At 44.9% G+C, this 21,162-nt stretch overlaps 1 protein-coding gene across 9 annotated transcripts in view; it reads left to right on the top strand.

The window, feature by feature from the left end:
• The window catches only part of LOC106608144 (myelin transcription factor 1-like protein), a 355,994-nt gene that overhangs the window by 219,298 nt on the left and 115,534 nt on the right, over positions 1–21,162 (top strand). For 8 of the 9 annotated variants that reach the window (XM_082977020.1, XM_082977024.1, XM_082977022.1 and 5 more), the window contains exons 8-12: positions 3,975–4,109; positions 5,024–5,114; positions 7,652–7,762; positions 8,067–8,299; positions 10,335–10,642. In XM_082977020.1, coding sequence (XP_082833146.1) covers positions 3,975–4,109; positions 5,024–5,114; positions 7,652–7,762; positions 8,067–8,299; positions 10,335–10,642 — 878 coding nt within the window. The remainder of the gene's footprint in view (positions 1–3,974; positions 4,110–5,023; positions 5,115–7,651; positions 7,763–8,066; positions 8,300–10,334; positions 10,643–21,162) is intronic. The other variant, XM_082977025.1, reaches the window with a different exon arrangement.

Genomic DNA, 21,162 nt, shown 5'->3' on the forward strand with positions numbered 1-21,162 from the left:
TGAATAAAACAAACTTAGGGAGGAGGCTTCTAATGTTAACATGCATGAAACCAAGGCTTTCACGGTTACAGAAGTCAACAGATGAAAGCACCTGGGGAGTAGGAGTGGAGCTAGGCACTTCAGTGCCTGGATTCATCTCTACATCACCAGAGGAACAGAGGAGGAGTAGGATAAGGTTACGGCTAATGGCTATCAGAACTGGTCGTCTAGTACGTTTGGAACAGGGAGTAAAAGGAGCAGGTTTCTGGGCGCGATAGAATAGATTCAAGGCATAATGTACAGACAAAGCTATGGAATGTATGTAGACGTGATAAGAAATTAACTCTTAAAGACTTAGGCTGTCAGCCCCTGCTGAAAATAGGTTTCAACAGATGCCAATAGGGCCCACAGAAACAGAATTACGTAACATCAAGCTGAATAACTCGGATATCTTATTTAGCCCATGGATCTAGTAATATTGGACGTTTACTTGACCCCTTGACCCCTTGCCCAGTAGTTCAGCTCCTCCGTGGGAGAGGACAGAAACATTTCCCCCAGCTGGTCTCCATGCTGCATATTGCAGTGGCAGCATCGGCTACAAACTTATGTTGTTAAAATAGGCTGGCATGCTAACATCAGAGGCTTGGCTTGTCAGTCATGGGAGTGAGCCATCCCATCTCTCTGTATGCAGCTATTAATCCATAAGATAGCTTCAGAGCAGATGAATGAGCAACATTTCAACATTTCATTTCATTATGGTAGTATCAGAGGGGTGGTGGTGGCACGTGGCGTTCATGGTCGTTGGACGGAGATGCTGTGTTTTGAGTAACATTCCAAAGGACACAAAAGACATTGATCTGAAAGTTTAATACTGTAGCTACTCATCTGCCCTGGTCACACTAGTCACTTTAATAATGTTTACGTACTGTTTTACTCATTTCATATGTACAGTTGAAGTCGGAAGTTTTACATACACTCAGGTTGGAGTCACTAAAACTCGTTTTTCAACCACTCCACAAATTTCTTGTTAACAAACTATAGTTTTGGCAAGTCGGTTAGGACATCTACTTTGTGCATGAAACAAGTAATTTTTCCAACAATTGTTTACTGACAGATTATTTCACTTATAATTCACTGTATCACAATTCCACTGGGTCAGAAGTTTACATACACTAAAATGACTGTGCTTTTAAACAGCTTGGAAAATTCCAGAAAATGATGTCATGGCTTTAGAAGCTTCTGATCGGCTAATTTACATAATTTGAGTCAATTGGAGGTGTACCTGTGGATGTATTTCAAGGCCTACCTTCAAACTCTTTGCTTGACATCATGGGAAAATCTAAAGATATCAGCCAAGTCTGGTTCATCCTTAGGAGCAATTTCCAAACGCCTGAAGGTACCACGTTCATCTGTACAAACAATAGTACGCAAGTATAAACACCATGGGACCATGCAGCTGTCATACCGCTCCGGAAGGAGACGCGTTCTGTCTCCTAGAGATGAACGTACTTTGGTGCGAAAAGTGTAAATCAATCCCAGAACAACAACAAAGAACCTTGTGAAGATGCTGGAGGAAACAGGTACAAAAGTATCTATATCCACAGTAAAACGAGCCCTATATCGACATAACCTGAAAGGCCACTCAGCAAGGAAGAAGCCACTGCTCCAAAACCGCCATAAAAAAGCCAGACTAGGGTTTGCAACTGCACATGGGGACAAAGATCGTACTTTTTGGAGAAATGTCCTCTGGTCTGATGAAACAAAAATAGAATTGTTTGGTCATAATGACCATCATTATGTTTCGAGAAAAAAGGGGGAGGCTTGCAAGCCGAAGAACACCATCCCAACCGGGAAGCACGGGGATGGCAGCATCATGTTGTGGTGGTGCTTTGCTGCAGGAGGGACTGGTGCACTTCACAAAATAGATGGCATCATGAGGCAGGAAAATGATGTGGATATATTGAAGCAACATCTCAAGACATCAGTCAGGAAGTTAAAGCTTGGTCGTAAATGGGTCTTCCAAATGGACAATGACCCCATTCATTCTTCCAAATTTGGACAACAAAGGACAACAAAGTCAAGGTATTGGATTAAGTGTCAGGAATTGTGAAAAACTGAGTTTAAATTCATTTGGCTAAGGTGTATGTAAACTTCCGACTCCAACTGTATATACTGTATTCTACAGTATTGTAGTCAATGCCACTCTGACTTTGCTCGTTCTATTATTTCTTAATTACAATCTTTTACTTTTAGATTTTTGTGTATTGTTTGATATTACTACACTGTTGGAGCTAGGAACACACCAGAATTTCACTACACTTGCAATAACATCTGCTAGATATGTGTATGCGACCAATAACATTTTATTTGATTTGGTTGAACTGAAGATCAAATGAATCTTCCATAAACTTTAAAGATCCATACAGTATCAGGACAAGGTAAGACCCAGATGCAGACCGTGTCGAAGTAACAATGTTTATTACAGCAACAGGGGCAAATGTACAGGACGGCAGGCAGGCTCAGGGTCAGGATAGGCAAGGGTCAAAACAAGGAGGACGAGAAAAGAGAGACTGCGGAAAAGCAGGAGCTGATACAAAAAATGCTGGTTGGACTTGACAAACAAGACGAACTGGCAACAGACAAACAGAGAACACAGGTATAAGTACACTGGGGATAATGGGGAAGATGGGCGACACCTGGAGGGGGGTGGAGACCATCACAAAGACAGGTGAAACAGATCAGGGTGTGACAGAGGTGTCAGATGAATATATGCAGTAGCCAATATTGGGTGTTATCACCGTTCATCTGAAGGGAAGAGGACAGCTTTATTCAGAAACCATACTGAACTGGATGTTCAGGCATTATTTAACCTTATAATATGTGAAACTTAAGTTCCTTTTATACTGAAGTAGTAGAAATCCAAGGTCACTTGAAGTCATTTCTCCAGATTATTCTGCCCATTGCTCATCGTCTTCCACAACACGTCTTGCCAACAGTAGCCACGGGATGTTGAATGGCAGGCGTCAAATCATGCAAAAATCGTATAACAAAATGACTATTATTAAGGACCACCCATTGTTGGTCATCACAGATATGTACTGTAATGGTATGTTATTAACTTCCATTAACACTGGAAGCTAGTGGGGAGGTCTCAAGGAATATTATGTATAATTTTAGTCTGTAGACCATACAGCTGTACGAGTAAGACCCAGAGCTATATAAGGCTTTGGTAAGACCCTACAGATCTGGCAACATGCTAGTTATTTTTTCAAACGGCCATAATAGCATTAGATAATCTATCATCAAGTTATTTAAATTCAAAGTCTTCATTAAAGGCAGGGACTATGGCCTTGTGTGGGGGAATTCATTTTTCTAACGTTGCCATGGGGTCAGGGATATTGATAGCTCTGTGATTCATTACTAGTTCTAAATAAAAAACAATCTAGCTGTGACGCACAGAGACAATGCTCATACTCAACATAGCTGGGATTGTTCCTTGTCCTTGGGGGACCATTGAGGATTGGTGGAGATGGTAGCGATAGCGAGGCCCCAGATACACATATGGGAGAACTGCTGATAAGCCAGTTTCACACAGGCTTAGTCATTCTGTGTTATCTCTACAGCAAGTGTACATTTTGTATGAAATATAAAATTGCATTTCTGGGATGTTGGGATTGAACAATTGCACAGATTTTCCGCAGCGAGCGTGGGGGGAATGTGGGGGGAACATGTACTGCCATGATAAACTGATAAATCAGGTGTGACTATAGTCTGTGTTTCTTTCTACCACCTCTAAATTTGGGGGGATAATATGGTTCAAATACAATATGAATTTATGACACTCTAAATGAAGTTTGGTAAACAACAGTGGAATGGGACATTCCATTAATTTCCGTTTGTTGGGGTGACATGCTGTAGTAACCAGGATCGAACGCTCACCTAGATAGATGACTTTTGAACCCCCCCCCCCCACCCCTTCTTTTTCTCCTTGGTAGATTCCTCAAGGGGGGACAAGAAGGAGAGTAAGTGTCCAACCCCGGGCTGCGACGGGACAGGCCACGTCACGGGTCTCTACCCCCACCACAGGAGCCTGTCAGGCTGCCCCCACAAGGACAGGGTACCACCAGAAAGTAAGTCCTGCACACTACATTCTGTACTGACTGTGCTTGGGGGCATTTAGACTGTTTATTGCCCTCCCGTAGTGCAATGTAGAACAACCTCTTTCTCATTTTCTTTTGAGTTTCTGTGTACCTCTTTTCCACTAAATGCCCTGCCATGGTTTTTGTTTGGTTGACACGTGAGGTCATCCTCCGATCAGCACGGGGATGCTCTCTCTTTCTTTGCGTTCACCCTGCTTGATCGATGTCCATGCCTGCATGCAAAGTGATGTCTCCTCTATAGATTTTATACATAAAAGCATTCACATCTCTTTGTGAAACTACTTATTTTTACCAGACGTACCTCTATTCCTGCTTCTGTAAAGGAAACATATACTTAAGCAATAAGGCACGAGGAGGTGTGGTATATGGCCAATATACCACGGCTAAGGGCTGTTCTTACGCACAATGCAACAATAACGGCCATATACCACAAACCCCCGAGGTGCCTTATTGCTATGATAAACTGGTTATCAACGTAATTAGAGCAGTAAACAGAAATGTTTTTTCATACCTATGGTATACGGTCTGATATACCACGGCTGTCAGCTAATCAGCATTCAGGGCTCGAACCACCCAGTTTATAATATGTCATATGTAACATTAAATATCACACCAAATGTCTGCCTAGATACCATTTTCAATTCTTATGGATCAGTCCATCAAGATGCTTCAGAATGACTAACAACACGCCGACTACCTTTGAATGCTGCTTGATTCAATCCATTATTTTTCTGCTGCTTGCATGGGCATCAACACGACAGTTGACCGTAACGGTGCATGACAATTTTTCTGCTCACTAACAATTTATAATTGGACAATAACCACTGACTCTGGGTGCTCCTAACCCCTCGCTGTCTCTCTCACCTCTCCCTGTCTGTCCTAAGTTCTTGCAATGTATGAAAATGTTCTAAAGTGCCCTACTCCTGGCTGCTCGGGGCGTGGCCATGTCAATAGCAACAGGAACTCCCACCGCAGGTGAGTGGCTGGCAACCAGCAGGGCATGCACTGGGAGAGAAAATAAGAAATCAAATAATGGAATAGCTACATTTATAGTCTGATCTCTTTGTTCAGGAAGTAAGAGAGAGAGAGAGAGAGAGAGAGAAGAGGAGTATGTGGGGTTGTCATAGTCACTGGCTAACAGTGTATCTCAGGGTCAGGAATCTATTGTTTGTAGCTAGGTGTGTTTAGAGGCTGAGCCACGGCCTCCCAGTAGAGCAGCGCAAAGCCTGGAGGACGCTAAGATGAGTACATTCTGTATACTGCGCCACTCAAACATACACCTATACTTAATGTATATACTGTACACCATGGACACCCCTTCAAATACAAAAGTATGTGGACACCCCTTCAAATTAGTGGATTCGGCTATTTCAGCCACACCCGTTGCTGACAGGTATATAAAATTGAGCACACCGCCATGCAATCTCCATAGACAAACATTGGCAGTAGAGTGGCCTTACTGAAGAGCTCAGTGAGTTTCAACGTGGCACCGTCATAGGATGTCACCTTTCCAACAAGTTAGTTAGTCAATGTTCTGTACATACTGTATATAGGTACCCAGACAATAACACACACGATGCATACACTATGAATACACGATACACACACACACCTCCCTCACCATCCCCAGTTGCTGGAGGCAATGTTATATAGAACACGTCCTTTGGGACTGGCACGCACACTGTGTAGTCATTAGTAGTGTTGGGGAGCAGTGCATAGCAAGACGTAAGAAAAAAAGAGAGAATTCTGTACATGTGTCTCTCATTTCTCTCCTCCTCGCTGTTGTCATGGAAACTCGATGATACTGACAGCAGTCCTGTCAGTTTGTCACACAGTCCTCGCCACTTTGAAATCCGCATGTGTCTGTATGTGAGTGTGTGTGTGTTCTGGGGCTGGCTGTATCAATGTTTTATTTATGGCATGGATATGAAACTATTAGGAGAGTCCCAGAGACCACATTCATCTCTCACACAAAAGCAGTGCTGGTGTGTATGTGAGAGTGACTGGTTTATATGTGAGTGACTGGTTTATATGTGAGAGTGACTGGTTTATATGTGAGAGTGACTGGTTTATATGTGAGAGTGATTGGTTTATATGTGAGAGTGACTGGTTTATATGTGAGAGTGACTGGTTTATATGTGAGAGTGACTGGTTTGTATGTGAGAGTGACTGGTTTATATGTGAGAGTGACTGGTTTGTATGTGAGAGTGACTGGTTTATATGTGAGAGTGACTGGTTTATATGTGAGAGTGACTGGTTTGTATGTGAGAGTGACTGGTTTATATGTGCGAGTGACTGGTTTGTATGTGAGAGTGACTGGTTTGTATGTGAGAGTGACTGGTTTATATGTGAGAATGACTGGTTTGTATATGAGAGTGACTGGTTTGTATGTGAGAGTGACTGGTTTGTATGTGAGAGCAACTGGTTTGTATGTGAGAGTGATTGGTTTGTATGTAAGAGTGACTGGTTTGTATGTGAGAGTGACTGGTTTGTCTGTAAGAGTGACTGGTTTGTATGTGAGAGTAACTGGTTTGTATGTGAGAGTGACTGGTTTGTCTGTAAGAGTGACTGGTTTGTATGTGAGAGTGACTGGTTTGTATGTGTATAAAGAGGCATCGTATAAGGTGCAAATGCGAGGGAGAATAAAATGAGGAGGAGAAAGCAAGAGGTGGAGAGGGGGTAGAGGTGAGAGGAGGTAAGGGGGAGAGGGGGGAGTGTATGAGAGATGGAGAGGGGGTAGAGAGGAGGAGAGGTGAGAGGGGGTAGAGGAGGAGGAGAGGGCAAAGGGGGTAGAGGAGGAGGAGGAGAAGGCAGAGGGGGTAGAGGCAGAAAGGGCTTATAGGAGGAGAGGGAAGAGGGGAAGGTGCGGATAGGAGGAGAAGGGGTAGAGGATGTGAGGAGGAGAGGGGAGAGGTGTGGAGAGGAGAGGAGTAGAGAAGGAGAGTGGAACTCGTGTAGAGGAGGAGAGGACGAGAGGAGAGAGTGGGAGAGGAGGAGAGGACGACAGGGGAAGGCATGTAGAGGAGGTGAGGAGGAGAGAAGGGAGTACAGTAGCTGACATGGTGGTTAATCAGTTCTCCCCACTGAGCCTACCCAGAATCCTCTGAAAGGACTGCAGTATCTAGCTGAGGGGATCTCTCTGAAGCTCAGCAGCCCCTCATGCCCAGGCAGCCAATAATATGTATCTGCAAAGCTCCGGCTTTGCAATAAAGAACTAGGCCATAGGAAATACATAATTCATACGTGGGGCTCCATTTTATAGCTTAAAATGTGCAATTCTGTTTAAATCAAAGCCAAATTTAGTTGATTGATAGGATGTGTCTGTTATCGGAGAGGCAGACTGTAGGCACGCTTGTGTGTGTGAGTGTGTGTGTGTGTGTGTGTGTGTGTGTGTGTGTGTGTGTGTGTGTGTGTGTGTGTGTGTGTGTGTGTGTGTGCGTGTGTGTGTGCATGTGTGTGTGAGTGTGTTCTGGCTAATTAGGCCTCACTCCATTGTGTGAATGCTGTTGCAGTCTCTCGGGGTGCCCCATCGCCGCTGCAGAGAAGATGGTTAAAGTCCAGGAGAAGCACATCCCATGTGACGGGGGCCCCAAGTCCAGCCAGGCTTCAGATCGTGTGCTGAGGTACTCACTCACACCCTCATCACATGACCACCACTCCCCCAGCCTCCCCGCTCATCCCAGTGCATTCCTGTAGCCGTGAATGTAACCTCTGACCTCCATCACTCTCTCTGCTTTCAAATCCTACTTCATATAGATGTAGAAAGAACAATAGAATGCCTACCGTAGCAGCGCTTATGATTCATGCTCTTACAAATTAAGTCCCCCTAGTGGTTCAGTGAGGACGTACACCATGCAGTCAGACAGTCAGACCGCTCTCACCGCGTGTACACAAACACGCCCCCCCCTGTCCATGGTTATCTTCCAGGCCAATGTGCTTTGTGAAACAGCTGGAGATCCCACAGTACGGTTACAAAAATAACGTGTCCACCAGCACGCCGCGCTCCAACCTGGCCAAGGAGCTGGAGAAGTACTCCAAGACCAGCTTCGACTACGGCCAAGGCTACGACAGCCAGCACCACGTCTACAGCAGGGGGAAGACAGGCCTGGCCCCCAAGGCCCACGGACGGGACACAGACACCTCAACCAAGGGATATGATGGTAGGAAACGACTGCTTGTGCACTCTGATGCACGCACGCACGCATGTTGGCACACACGAACGCACACACACACGAATGCACACACACACGAACGCACACACACACGAACGCACACACACACACGAACGCACACACACACACATTATTCCCAGATTCTAGATCTGTGCTTTGACAATGTTGTAAATATGTTGAACAAGTGATAGACTGTACAGAAGCTCTACTCGACACATATACAACATAGGTGAACTATTGAAATACATATGCATGTCTAAAACCAATGTTTTTACTTCCATCAATTTGATTTTGCATAGTTCACAATTAGAGAGAACAACCCCAATCTGGATTGGAGATGAACATAGAACACAACCCATTTCTTTGATTCATTTTGGACCTGCTGGTCGGAAGGTTTTTGTCTCAGCTCCCTGTAATGTGGATGCGTTCAGGGCTTCTGCGTTCCCCGCTCGCTCACACACTCTGCTGCCTGCAAGCCCTTACTGCCAAGACCATATTCACACCACTCCCATCCCTCTTGCTTGCGCTCTCTCTCTCTCCCTCTAGCTCTCTCCTCGTGCTCTCCATCTCTGTCGCCCTCTCCTCTTTCTCCAACCAAGAGCACAATCATTTGCTCTCACACAGCATTCACCATGGAGCAAACCTTCCATTGAAAGACTTCCCTGTAGGTGTTAGTAATTATCTATCTATCTATCTATCTATCTATCTATCTATCTATCTATCTATCTATCTATCTATCTATCTATCTATCTATCTATCTATCTATCTATCTATCTATCTATCTATCTATCTATCTATCTATCTATCTATCTATCTATCTATCTATCTATCTATCTATCTATCTATCTATCTATCTATCTATCTATCTATCTGTCTGTCTGTCTGTCTGTCTGTCTGTCTGTCTGTCTGTCTGTCTGTCTGTCTGTCTGTCTGTCTGTCTGTCTGTCTGTCTGTCTGTCTGTCTGTCTGTCTGTCTGTCTGTCTGTCTGTCTGTCTATCCTCTAAATGTATATGTCATGTCTTTCTATACATCTCCATTTCAATATTTCATATTGTTCTTTTTTGGGTGTAAAATCTGGCCTTCTGCTTCGGTATCATTATTGTCTGTTACTGTATACATGTTCTGTATGTGTGTTCTGTATACATATTCTGTATGAGTGTTCTGTATACTTGTTCTATATGAGTGTCTGTACATGTATAATGTATTGTCCTTCATGTGTGTTCCGTATGTTGTGTTCCGTATGTTGTGTTCTTTATGTTGTGTTCTGTATGTTGTGTTCCGTATGTTGTGTTCCGTATGTTGTGTTCCGTATGTTGTGTTCCGTATGTTGTGTTCCGTATGTGGTGTTCCGTATGTTGTGTTCCGTATGTTGTGTTCCGTATGTGGTGTTCCGTATGTGGTGTTCCGTATGTTGTGGTCTGAATGTTGTGTTCTTTATGTTGTGTTCCGTATGTGGTGTTCCGTATGTTGTGTTCCGTATGTTGTGTTCCTTATGTTGTGTTCCGTATGTTGTGTTCCGTATGTTGTGTTCCGTATGTGGTGTTCCGTATGTTGTGTTCCGTATGTTGTGTTCCGTATGTTGTGTTCCGTATGTTGTGTTCCGTATGTGGTGTTCCGTATGTTGTGTTCCGTATGTGGTGTTCCGTATGTTGTGTTCCGTATGTTGTGTTCCGTATGTTGTGTTCCGTATGTTGTGTTCCGTATGTTGTGTTCCGTATGTTGTGTTCGTATGTTGTGTTCTGTATGTTGTGTTCTTTATGTTGTGTTCCGTATGTTGTGTTCCGTATGTTGTGTTCCGTATGTTGTGTTCCGTATGTTGTGTTCCGTATGTTGTGTTCTTTACGTTGTGTTCCGTATGTTGTGTTAAGTATGTTGTGTTCCGTATGTTGTGTTCCGTATGTTGTGTTCCGTATGTTGTGTTCCGTATGTTGTGTTCTGTATGTTGTGTTCTTTATGTTGTGTTCCGTATGTTGTGTTAAGTATGTATGTGTATGAATTGTCCACTGTACTCCCTCCCTGCAGCCAAGCACTACTGTAAGAGCCCAGCCAGCAGCACGACTAGCAGCTACGCTCCCAGCAGCACGACGAGCAGATACGCTCCCAGCAGCACGACGAGCAGATACGCTCCCAGCAGCAGCAGTCTAAGCTGCGGAGGGGGAGGAGGAGGGGGCGGCAGCAGCGCCAGCAGCACCTGCAGTAAGAGCAGCTTCGACTACACACAGGACACGGAGGCTGCTCACATGGCCGCCACAGCCATCCTCAACCTGTCCACGCGCTGCAGGGAGATGCCCCACGGCCTGGGAGGCAAACCCCAGGACCTCCTCTCCCAGGTAGGGAGGGCTACAGCCCAGACTCATCCTCACCCACACTCCCCAGCAGGTCTCGGGCGCTGCGTTGCTGTCTGTCACGCTCTCTCTCTGTTAACCACACCTTCTCTCTCGCTACCACACCTCTCTATCGCTCTCTCTACCGCACCTCTCTCTCTCTCTACCACACCTCTCTATCTCTCGCTCTACCACACCTCTCTCTCTGTTAACCACACCTTCTCTCTCTCTACCGCACCTCTCTCTCTCTCTACCGCACCTCTCTCTCTCTCTACCACACCTCTCTATCTCTCTCTCTACCGCACCTCTCTCTCTCTCTCTCTATTCCACACCTTCTCTCTCTCTACCACACCTCTCTATCTCTCTCTCTACCGCACCTCTCTCTCTCTCTACCACACCTTCTCTCTCTCGCTCCCTACCACACCTCTCTATCTCTCTCTCTCGCTCCCTACCACACCTCTCTATCTCGCTCCCTACCACCTCTCTATCTCTTTCTCTCTATTCCACACCTTCTCTCTCTCTACCACGCCTCTCTCTCTCTCTCTCTCTCTCTCTCTGTCAGCCACACCTTCTCTCTCTACCACACCTTCTCTCTCTACCACACCTCTCTCTCTACTATATCTTCTCTCCCTCCCTCTCTCTCTCTCTCTCTCTCTGCACCTCTCTTCCCTTCTCTCTCTCCGTCTCTCTGCCCTTCTTTCTCTCACTCTCTAGCTCTCTCCAACCCTATCCCTTTGTCTATTTCTTTCCCCTATCTTTCATGCTTTCTTTAATGTTATTTCAATCTATCAGACTACACGTGTATTATATCTCCTATACAATAAGGATATTATCTCTTCCCTACTGTCACCCTGAGTCAGTTCAAGTGAAAAGTGGGCCCTTGTCTGATCCAGTCAGCAATGAGTCAGAGCCCTCATCCACAAGGCTAGGTGTCAGATGCCTTTCTATGCCACTTGATTTAGGCATTGCTGCTTTGCTGATCACAGAATAATGCAGTCTGGCCTAGCATCCTGTGATTATGTGTCCCATTCATTACACCGTGGAGGGCCAGGCACAGCCATGAGAGCAGTACAGCATCTGAGGCTGTGGGAGAAAGATATGCATTGTGGGCACGATGGAGTGGAGCCCTTGGCTTTTTCAGACAGCCTGTAATGGATCAATGAGCATTTCAGTTGCCTCTCTCTCTCTCTCTCTCTCTCTCTCTCTCTCTCTCTCTCTCTCTCTCTCTTGCTCTCTTACCCATGTCTCTCTCTTGTGATCATACCCCTTTGTGGAGGCGACAGTGAGAGTGACCTCTCTGTGAGGACATGGTCTTGACTGTGGCAATCCGTCTCTGTGTGAACCATCACCATCATCCTCATCATCATCACCAGCATCATCATCGCCATCATCACCATTATCATCACTAGAGCGTCGCGGGGATATTCCATGTTCTGCACATTAATTTCATCTCCACGACAGTGTGGGCAGCAGAGTGGGCCAAGAAGGAGGAAAAATGTGTCTCCGTGTCACCCTCTGTCTCTCTGCTTTGTCCCTCTCTCAACCCTCTCTGTCTCAATGCTTTGTCTCTCTCTCAACCTTCTCTCTGTTTATGCTTTGTCTCTCTGTCAACCCTCTCTCCGTCTCTCTGCTTTGTCTCTCTCTCTCTCAACTCTCTCTCAGTATCTCTGCATTGTCTCTCTCTCAACCTCCTCTCTGTCTCTCTGCTTTGTCTCTCTCTCAACCCTCTCTCTGCTTTGTCTCTCTGCTTTGTCTCTCTGCTTTGTCAATCTCTCAACCTTCTCTATGTCTCTCTGCTTTGTCTCCCTCTCAACCCTCTCTCTGTCTCTCTGCTTTGTCTCTCTCTCATCCCTCTCTCTGCTTTGCCAATCTCTCAACCTTCTCTCTGTCTCTCTGCTTTGTCTCTTTCTCATCCCTCTCTCTGCTTTGCCAATCTCTCAACCTTCTCTCTGTCTCTCTGCTTTGTCTCGCTCTCATCCCTCTCTCTGTCTCTCTGCTTTGTCAATCTCTCAACCTTCTCTATGTCTCTCTGCTTTGTCTCCCTCTCACCCCTCTCTCTGTCTCCCTGCTTTGTCAATCTCTCAACCCTCTCTCTGTATCTCTTGTCTCAACTGTCTCTCTGTCTCTCTGCTTTGTCTCTCTCTCAAACCTCTTTCTGTCTCTCTGCATTTTCAATCTCTCAACATTCTCTGTGTCTCTCTACTTTGTCAATCTCTCAACCTTCTCTCTGTCTCTCTGCTTTGCATTTCTCGCAACCTTCTCTCCGTTTCTGCTTTGTCTCTCTCTCAACTCTCTCTCTGTCTCTCTGCTTTGTCTCTCTGTCAACCCTCTCTCCGTCTCTCTGTTTTGCCCCCCTCGAAACCCTCTCTCTGTCTCTGCTTTGTCTCTCAATCTCAACTCTCTCTCTGTCTCTCTGCTATATCTCTCTCTTAACCATCTCTCTGTCTCTGCTTTGTCTCACTGCTTTGTCTCTCCCTCAACCCTCGCTCTGTCTCTCTCCTTTGTCTCTCTCTCTAAACCTTCTCTCTGTCTCTCTGCTTTGTCTCTCTCTCAAACCTCTCTTTGTCTCTCTGCTTTTTCAATTTCTCAAGGCTCTTACTGTCTCTCTGCTTTGTCTCCCTCTCCTAACCCTCTCTCTGTCTCTCTGCATTTTCAATCTCTCAACCTTCTCTGTGTCTCTGCTTTGTCAATCTCTCAACCTTCTCTCTGTCTCTCTGCATTGTCTTTCTCGCAACCTTCTCTCCGTTTCTGCTTCATCTCTCTCTCAACACTCTCTCTGTCTCTCTGCTTTGTCTCTCTCTCACATCTCTCTCTGTCTCTCTGCTTTGTCTCTCAACTCTCTGTCTCTGCTTTGTCTCTATCTCAACTCTCTCTCTGTCTCTCTGCTTTCTCTTTCTCTCAACTCTCTCTCTGTCTCTGTGCTTTGTCTCTATGTCAACCCTCTCTCCGTCTCTCTGTTTTGCCCCCCTCGAAACCCTCTCTCTGTCTCTGTGCTTTGTCTCTATGTCAACCCTCTCTCCGTCTCTCTGTTTTGCCCCCCTCGAAACCCTCTCTCTGTCTCTGTGCTTTGTCTCTATGTCAACCCTCTCTCCGTCTCTCTGTTTTGCCCCCCTCGAAACCCTCTCTCTGTCTCTGCTTTGTTTCTCTCTCTCTAAACTCTCTCTCAGTCTCTCTGCTTTATCTCTCTCTTAACCATCTATCTGCCTCTGCTTTGTCTCAGTGCTTTGTCCCTCTCAACACTCCCTCTATCTCTCTGTGTTGTCTCTCTCTCAACTCTCTCTCTGTCTCTCTGCTTTGACTCTCTCTCAAACCTCTCTCTGTCTCTCTGCTTTGACTCTCTCTCAAACTTCTCTCTGTCTCTCTGCTTTGTCTCTCTCTCAACCCTCTCTCCGTCTCTCTGTTTTGCCCCCCTCGAAACCCTCTCTCTGTCTCTGCTTTGTCTCTCTCTCTCTCAACTCTCTCTCTGTCTCTCTGCTTTATCTCTCTCTAAACAATCTCTCTGCCTCTGCTTTGTCTCACTGCTTTGTCTCTCTCTCAACCCTCTCTCTGTCTCTCTTCTTTGTCTCTCTCACAAACCTCTCTCTGTCACTCTGCTTTGTCTCCCTCTCAACCCTCGCTCTATCTCTCTCCTTTGTCTCTCTCTCTAAACCTTCTCTCTGTCTCTCTGCTTTGACTCTCTCAACCCTCTCTCTGTCTCTCTGCTTTGTCTCTCTCTCAACCTTTTCTCTGTTTATGCTTTGTCTCCCTCCCAACCCTCTCTCCGTCTCTCTGCTTTCTCTCTCTCACTCTCTCTCAGTTTCTCTGCTTTGTCTCTATCTCAACTGTCTCTCTGTCTCTCTGCTTTGTCTCTCTCAACCCTCTCTCTGCTTTGTCTCTCTGCTTTGTCTCTCTCTCAAACCTCTTTCTGTCTCTCTGCTTTTTCAATCTCTCAACATTCTTTCTGTCTCTCTGCTTTGTCTCTCTGCTTTGTCAATTTCTCAAACTTATCTCTGTCTCTCTGCTTTGTCTCTCTCTCAACCCTCCCTCTGTCTCTCTGCTTTGTCCCTCTATCTCTTAACCCTCTCTCTGTCTCTCTGCTTTTTCAATCTCTCAAGCCTCTTTCTGTCTCTGCTTTGTCTCTCTCTCAAACCTCTCTCTGTCTCTCTGCTTTGTCTCTTTCTCAATCCTCTCTCCCTCTCTCTGCTTTGTCTTTCTCACAACCTTCTCTCCGTTTCTGCTTTATCTCTCTCTCAACCCTCTCTCTGTCTCTCTGCTTTGTCTCTCTCTCACATCTCGCTCTATGTCTCTCTGCTTTGTCTCTCTCTCAACTCTCTCTCTGCTTTGTCTCTATCTCAACCCTCTCTCCGTCTCTCTGTTTTGGCCCCTCGAAACCCTCTCTCTGTCTCTGCTTTGTCTCTCTCTCTCTCAACTCTCTCTCTGTCTCTCTGCTTTGTCTCTCTCTCAAACCTCTCTCTGTCTCTCTGCTTTTTCAATCTCTCAAGCCTCTTTCTATATCTCTGCTTTGTCTCTCTCTCAACCCTTCTCTCTGTCTCTGCTTTGTCTCTCTCTCAACCCTCTCTCTCTCTCTGCTTTGTCTCTCTCTCACATCTCTCTCTATGTCTCTCTGCTTTGTCTCTCTCTCTCAACTCTCTCTCTGTCTCTACTTTGTCTCTTTCTCAACTCTCTCTCTCTCTGTCTCTCTGCTTTGTCTCTCTCTCAACTCTCTCTCTGTCTCTGTGCTTTGTCTCTATGTCAAAACTCTCTCCGTCTCTCTGTTTTGCCCCCCTCGAAACCCTCTCTCTGTCTCTGCTTTGTCTCTCTCTCTAAACTCTCTCTCTGTTTTATCTCTCTCTTAACCTCTATGGGCTAGGTGGGACCTACTCAACAGCCAGTTGAATCCTGTGGCGCGTTATTCAAATCCTTAGATATGCTATTACTTCAATTTTTCAAAAATATGACTATTTTACACCATTTTAAAGATAAGACTCTCGTTAATCTAACCACACTGTCCGATTTCAAAAAGGCTTTACAACGAAAGCAAAACATTAGATTATGTCAGCAGAGTACCGAGCCAGAAATAATCAGACACCCATTTTTCAAGCTAGCATATAATGTCACATAAACCCAAACCACAGCTAAATGTAGCACTAACCTTTGATGAGCTTCATCAGATGACAACCCTAGGACATTATGTTATACAATAAATGCATGTTTTGTTCAATCAAGTTCATATTTATATCAAAAACCAGCTTTTTACATTAGCATGTGACTAGCATGTGACTAGCATTCCCACCGAACACTGCCGGTGAATTGACTAAATTACTCACGATAAACGTTCACAAAAAGCATAACAATTATTTTAAGAATTATAGATACAGAATTCCTCTATGCACTCGATATGTCCGATTTTAAAATAGCTTTTCGGTGAAAGCACATTTTGCAATATTCTCAGTAGATAGCCCGGCATCACAGGGTTAGCTATTTAGACACCCAGCAGGTTTAGCACTCACCAAAGTCAGATTTACTATAAGAAAAATGTTCTTACCTTTGTTGTCTTCGTCAGAATGCACTCCCAGGACTTCTACTTCAATAACAAATGTTGGTTTGGTCCAAAATAATCCATCGTTATATCCAAACAGCAGCGTTTTGTTCGTGCGTTCTAGACACTATCCTAAAGGCTAAATAAGGGTGACGAGCAGGGCGCAATTCGTGACAAAAGAATTCTAAATATTCCATTACTGTACTTCGAAGCATGTCAACCGCTGTTTAAAATCCATTTTTATGCCATTTTTCTCATAAAAAAGCGATAATATTCTGACCGGGAATCTGCGTTTAGATAAACAGACAAAGGAAAAGAAACCATTCGGTCGAAGCGGGCACGCGCCTAAGCCCATAGTACTCTGAGTGGCCACTTGCCAAAAGCGATAAAGTGTTTCAGCCAGAGCCTGCCTCGATATCGTTCAACGTTTTCCCGGGCTCTGAGACCCTATGGAAGACGTAGGAAGTGTCACGTTATTGCACAGATCCTGAGTCTTCAATAAAAAGAGCCAAGATGAAACACTACTTCTCAGACAGGCCACTTCCTGCTTGAAATCTTCTCAGGTTATAGGAGTTCTGTTATACTCACAGACACCATTCAAACAGTTTTAGAAACGTTAGGGTGTTTTCTATCCAAAGCCAATAATTATATGCATATTCTAGTTACTGGGCAGGAGTAGTAACCAGATTAAATCGGGTACGTTTTTTATCCAGCCGTGCAAATACTGCCCCCTATCCCCAACAGGTTAACCATCTATCTGCCTCTGCTTTGTCTCAGTGCTTTGTCCCTCTCAACACTCCCTCTATCTCTCTGTGTTGTCTCTTTCTCAATCCTCTCTCTGTCTCTCTGCTTTGACTCTCTCTCAAACCTCTCTCTGTCTCTCTGCTTTGTCTACTCTCAAACCTCTCTCTGTATCTCTGCTTTTTCAATCTCTCAAGCCTCTCTCTGTCTCTCTGCTTTGTCTCTCACATCTCGCTCTATGTCTCTCTGCTTTGTCTCTCTCTCAACTCTCTCTCTGCTTTGTCTCTATCTCAACCCTCTCTCCATCTCTCTGTTTTGCCTCCCTCGAAACCCTCTCTCTGTCTCTACTTTGTCTCTCTCAACTCTCTCTCTGTCTCTCTGCTTTGTCTCTTTCTCAACCCTCTCTCTTTCTCTCTACTTTGTCTCTCTCAACACTCTATCCGTCTCTCTGCTTTGTCTCTCTCTCCACCCTCTCTCAACTCTCTCTCTGCTTTGTCTCTCTCTCAAACCTCTCTCTGTATCTCTGCTTTTTCAATCTCTCAAGGCTCTTTCTGTTTCTCTGCTTTGTCTCTCTCTCTCAACTCTCCGTCTCTCTGCTTTGTCTCTCTCACACATCTCTATGTCTCTCTGCTTTGTCTCTCTCTCAACTCTCTCTGCTTTGTCTCTATGTCAACCCTCTCTCCGTCTCTCTGTTTTGCCCCCCTCGAAACCCTCTCTCTGTCTCTGTGCTTTGTCTCTATGTCAACCCTCTCTCCGTCTCTCTGTTTTGCCCCCCTCGAAACCCTCTCTCTGTCTCTGTGCTTTGTCTCTATGTCAACCCTCTCTCCGTCTCTCTGTTTTGCCCCCCTCGAAACCCTCTCTCTGTCTCTGCTTTGTTTCTCTCTCTCTAAACTCTCTCTCAGTCTCTCTGCTTTATCTCTCTCTTAACCATCTATCTGCCTCTGCTTTGTCTCAGTGCTTTGTCCCTCTCAACACTCCCTCTATCTCTCTGTGTTGTCTCTCTCTCAACTCTCTCTCTGTCTCTCTGCTTTGACTCTCTCTCAAACCTCTCTCTGTCTCTCTGCTTTGACTCTCTCTCAAACTTCTCTCTGTCTCTCTGCTTTGTCTCTCTCTCAACCCTCTCTCCGTCTCTCTGTTTTGCCCCCCTCGAAACCCTCTCTCTGTCTCTGCTTTGTCTCTCTCTCTCTCAACTCTCTCTCTGTCTCTCTGCTTTATCTCTCTCTAAACAATCTCTCTGCCTCTGCTTTGTCTCACTGCTTTGTCTCTCTCTCAACACTCTCTCTGTCTCTCTTCTTTGTCTCTCTCACAAACCTCTCTCTGTCACTCTGCTTTGTCTCCCTCTCAACCCTCGCTCTATCTCTCTCCTTTGTCTCTCTCTCTAAACCTTCTCTCTGTCTCTCTGCTTTGACTCTCTCAACCCTCTCTCTGTCTCTCAGCTTTGTCTCTCTCTCAACCTTTTCTCTGTTTATGCTTTGTCTCCCTCCCAACCCTCTCTCCGTCTCTCTGCTTTCTCTCTCTCACTCTCTCAGTTTCTCTGCTTTGTCTCTATCTCAACTGTCTCTCTGCTTTGTCTCTCTCAACCCTCTCTCTGCTTTGTCTCTGCTTTGTCTCTCTCTCAAACCTCTTTCTGTCTCTCTGCTTTTTCAATCTCTCAACATTCTTTCTGTCTCTCTGCTTTGTCTCTCTGCTTTGTCAATTTCTCAAACTTATCTCTGTCTCTCTGCTTTGTCTCTCTCTCAACCCTCCCTCTGTCTCTCTGCTTTGTCCCTCTATCTCTTAACCCTCTCTCTGTCTCTCTGCTTTTTCAATCTCTCAAGCCTCTTTCTGTCTCTGCTTTGTCTCTTTCTCAAACCTCTCTCTGTCTCTCTGCTTTGTCTCTTTCTCAATCCTCTCTCCCTCTCTCTGCTTTGTCTTTCTCACAACCTTCTCTCCGTTTCTGCTTTATCTCTCTCTCAACCCTCTCTCTGTCTCTCTGCTTTGTCTCTCTCTCACATCTCGCTCTCTGTCTCTCTGCTTTGTCTCTCTCTCACATCTCGCTCTATGTCTCTCTGCTTTGTCTCTCTCTCAACTCTCTCTCTGCTTTGTCTCTATCTCAACCCTCTCTCCGTCTCTCTGTTTTGGCCCCTCGAAACCCTCTCTCTGTCTCTGCTTTGTCTCTCTCTCTCTCAACTCTCTCTCTGTCTCTCTGCTTTGTCTCTCTCTCAAACCTCTCTCTGTCTCTCTGCTTTTTCAATCTCTCAAGCCTCTTTCTATATCTCTGCTTTGTCTCTCTCTCAACCCTTCTCTCTGTCTCTGCTTTGTCTCTCTCTCAACCCTCTCTCTCTCTCTGCTTTGTCTCTCTCTCAAACCTCTCTCTGTCTCTCTGCTTTTTCAATCTCTCAAGCCTCTTTCTATATCTCTGCTTTGTCTCTCTCTCAACCCTTCTCTCTGTCTCTGCTTTGTCTCTCTCTCAACCCTCTCTCTCTCTCTGCTTTGTCTCTCTCTCACATCTCTCTCTATGTCTCTCTGCTTTGTCTCTCTCTCTCAACTCTCTCTCTGTCTCTACTTTGTCTCTTTCTCAACTCTCTCTCTCTGTCTCTCTGCTTTGTCTCTCTCTCAACTCTCTCTCTGTCTCTGTGCTTTGTCTCTATGTCAAAACTCTCTCCGTCTCTCTGTTTTGCCCCCCTCGAAACCCTCTCTCTGTCTCTGCTTTGTCTCTCTCTCTAAACTCTCTCTCTGTTTTATCTCTCTCTTAACCTCTATGGGCTAGGTGGGACGCTTGCGTCCCACCTACTCAACAGCCAGTTGAATCCTGTGGCGCGTTATTCAAATCCTTAGATATGCTATTACTTCAATTTTTCAAAAATATGACTATTTTACACCATTTTAAAGATAAGACTCTCGTTAATCTAACCACACTGTCCGATTTCAAAAAGGCTTTACAACGAAAGCAAAACATTAGATTATGTCAGCAGAGTACCGAGCCAGAAATAATCAGACACCCATTTTTCAAGCTAGCATATAATGTCACATAAACCCAAACCACAGCTAAATGTAGCACTAACCTTTGATGAGCTTCATCAGATGACAACCCTAGGACATTATGTTATACAATAAATGCATGTTTTGTTCAATCAAGTTCATATTTATATCAAAAACCAGCTTTTTACATTAGCATGTGACTAGCATGTGACTAGCATTCCCACCGAACACTGCCGGTGAATTTACTAAACTACTCACGATAAACGTTCACAAAAAGCATAACAATTATTTTAAGAATTATAGATACAGAATTCCTCTATGCACTCGATATGTCCGATTTTAAAATAGCTTTTCGGTGAAAGCACATTTTGCAATATTCTCAGTAGATAGCCTGGCATCACAGGGTTAGCTATTTAGACACCCAGCAGGTTTAGCACTCACCAAAGTCAGATTTACTATAAGAAAAATGTTCTTACCTTTGTTGTCTTCGTCAGAATGCACTCCCAGGACTTCTACTTCAATAACAAATGTTGGTTTGGTCCAAAATAATCCATCGTTATATCCAAACAGCAGCGTTTTGTTCGTGCGTTCTAGACACTATCCTAAAGGCTAAATAAGGGTGACGAGCAGGGCGCAATTCGTGACAAAAGAATTCTAAATATTCCATTACTGTACTTCGAAGCATGTCAACCGCTGTTTAAAATCCATTTTTATGCCATTTTTCTCATAAAAAAGCGATAATATTCTGACCGGGAATCTGCGTTTAGATAAACAGACAAAGGAAAAGAAACCATTCGGTCGAAGCGGGCACGCGCCTAAGCCCATAGTACTCTGAGTGGCCACTTGCCAAAAGCGATAAAGTGTTTCAGCCAGAGCCTGCCTCGATATCGTTCAACGTTTTCCCGGGCTCTGAGACCCTATGGAAGACGTAGGAAGTGTCACGTTATTGCACAGATCCTGAGTCTTCAATAAAAAGAGCCAAGATGAAACACTACTTCTCAGACAGGCCACTTCCTGCTTGAAATCTTCTCAGGTTATAGGAGTTCTGTTATACTCACAGACACCATTCAAACAGTTTTAGAAACGTTAGGGTGTTTTCTATCCAAAGCCAATAATTATATGCATATTCTAGTTACTGGGCAGGAGTAGTAACCAGATTAAATCGGGTACGTTTTTTATCCAGCCGTGCAAATACTGCCCCCTATCCCCAACAGGTTAACCATCTATCTGCCTCTGCTTTGTCTCAGTGCTTTGTCCCTCTCAACACTCCCTCTATCTCTCTGTGTTGTCTCTTTCTCAATCCTCT

This window comes from Salmo salar, chromosome 06 (assembly GCF_965601325.2).
Source record: "Salmo salar chromosome 06, fSalSal1, whole genome shotgun sequence".
Taxonomy (NCBI): domain Eukaryota; kingdom Metazoa; phylum Chordata; class Actinopteri; order Salmoniformes; family Salmonidae; genus Salmo; species Salmo salar.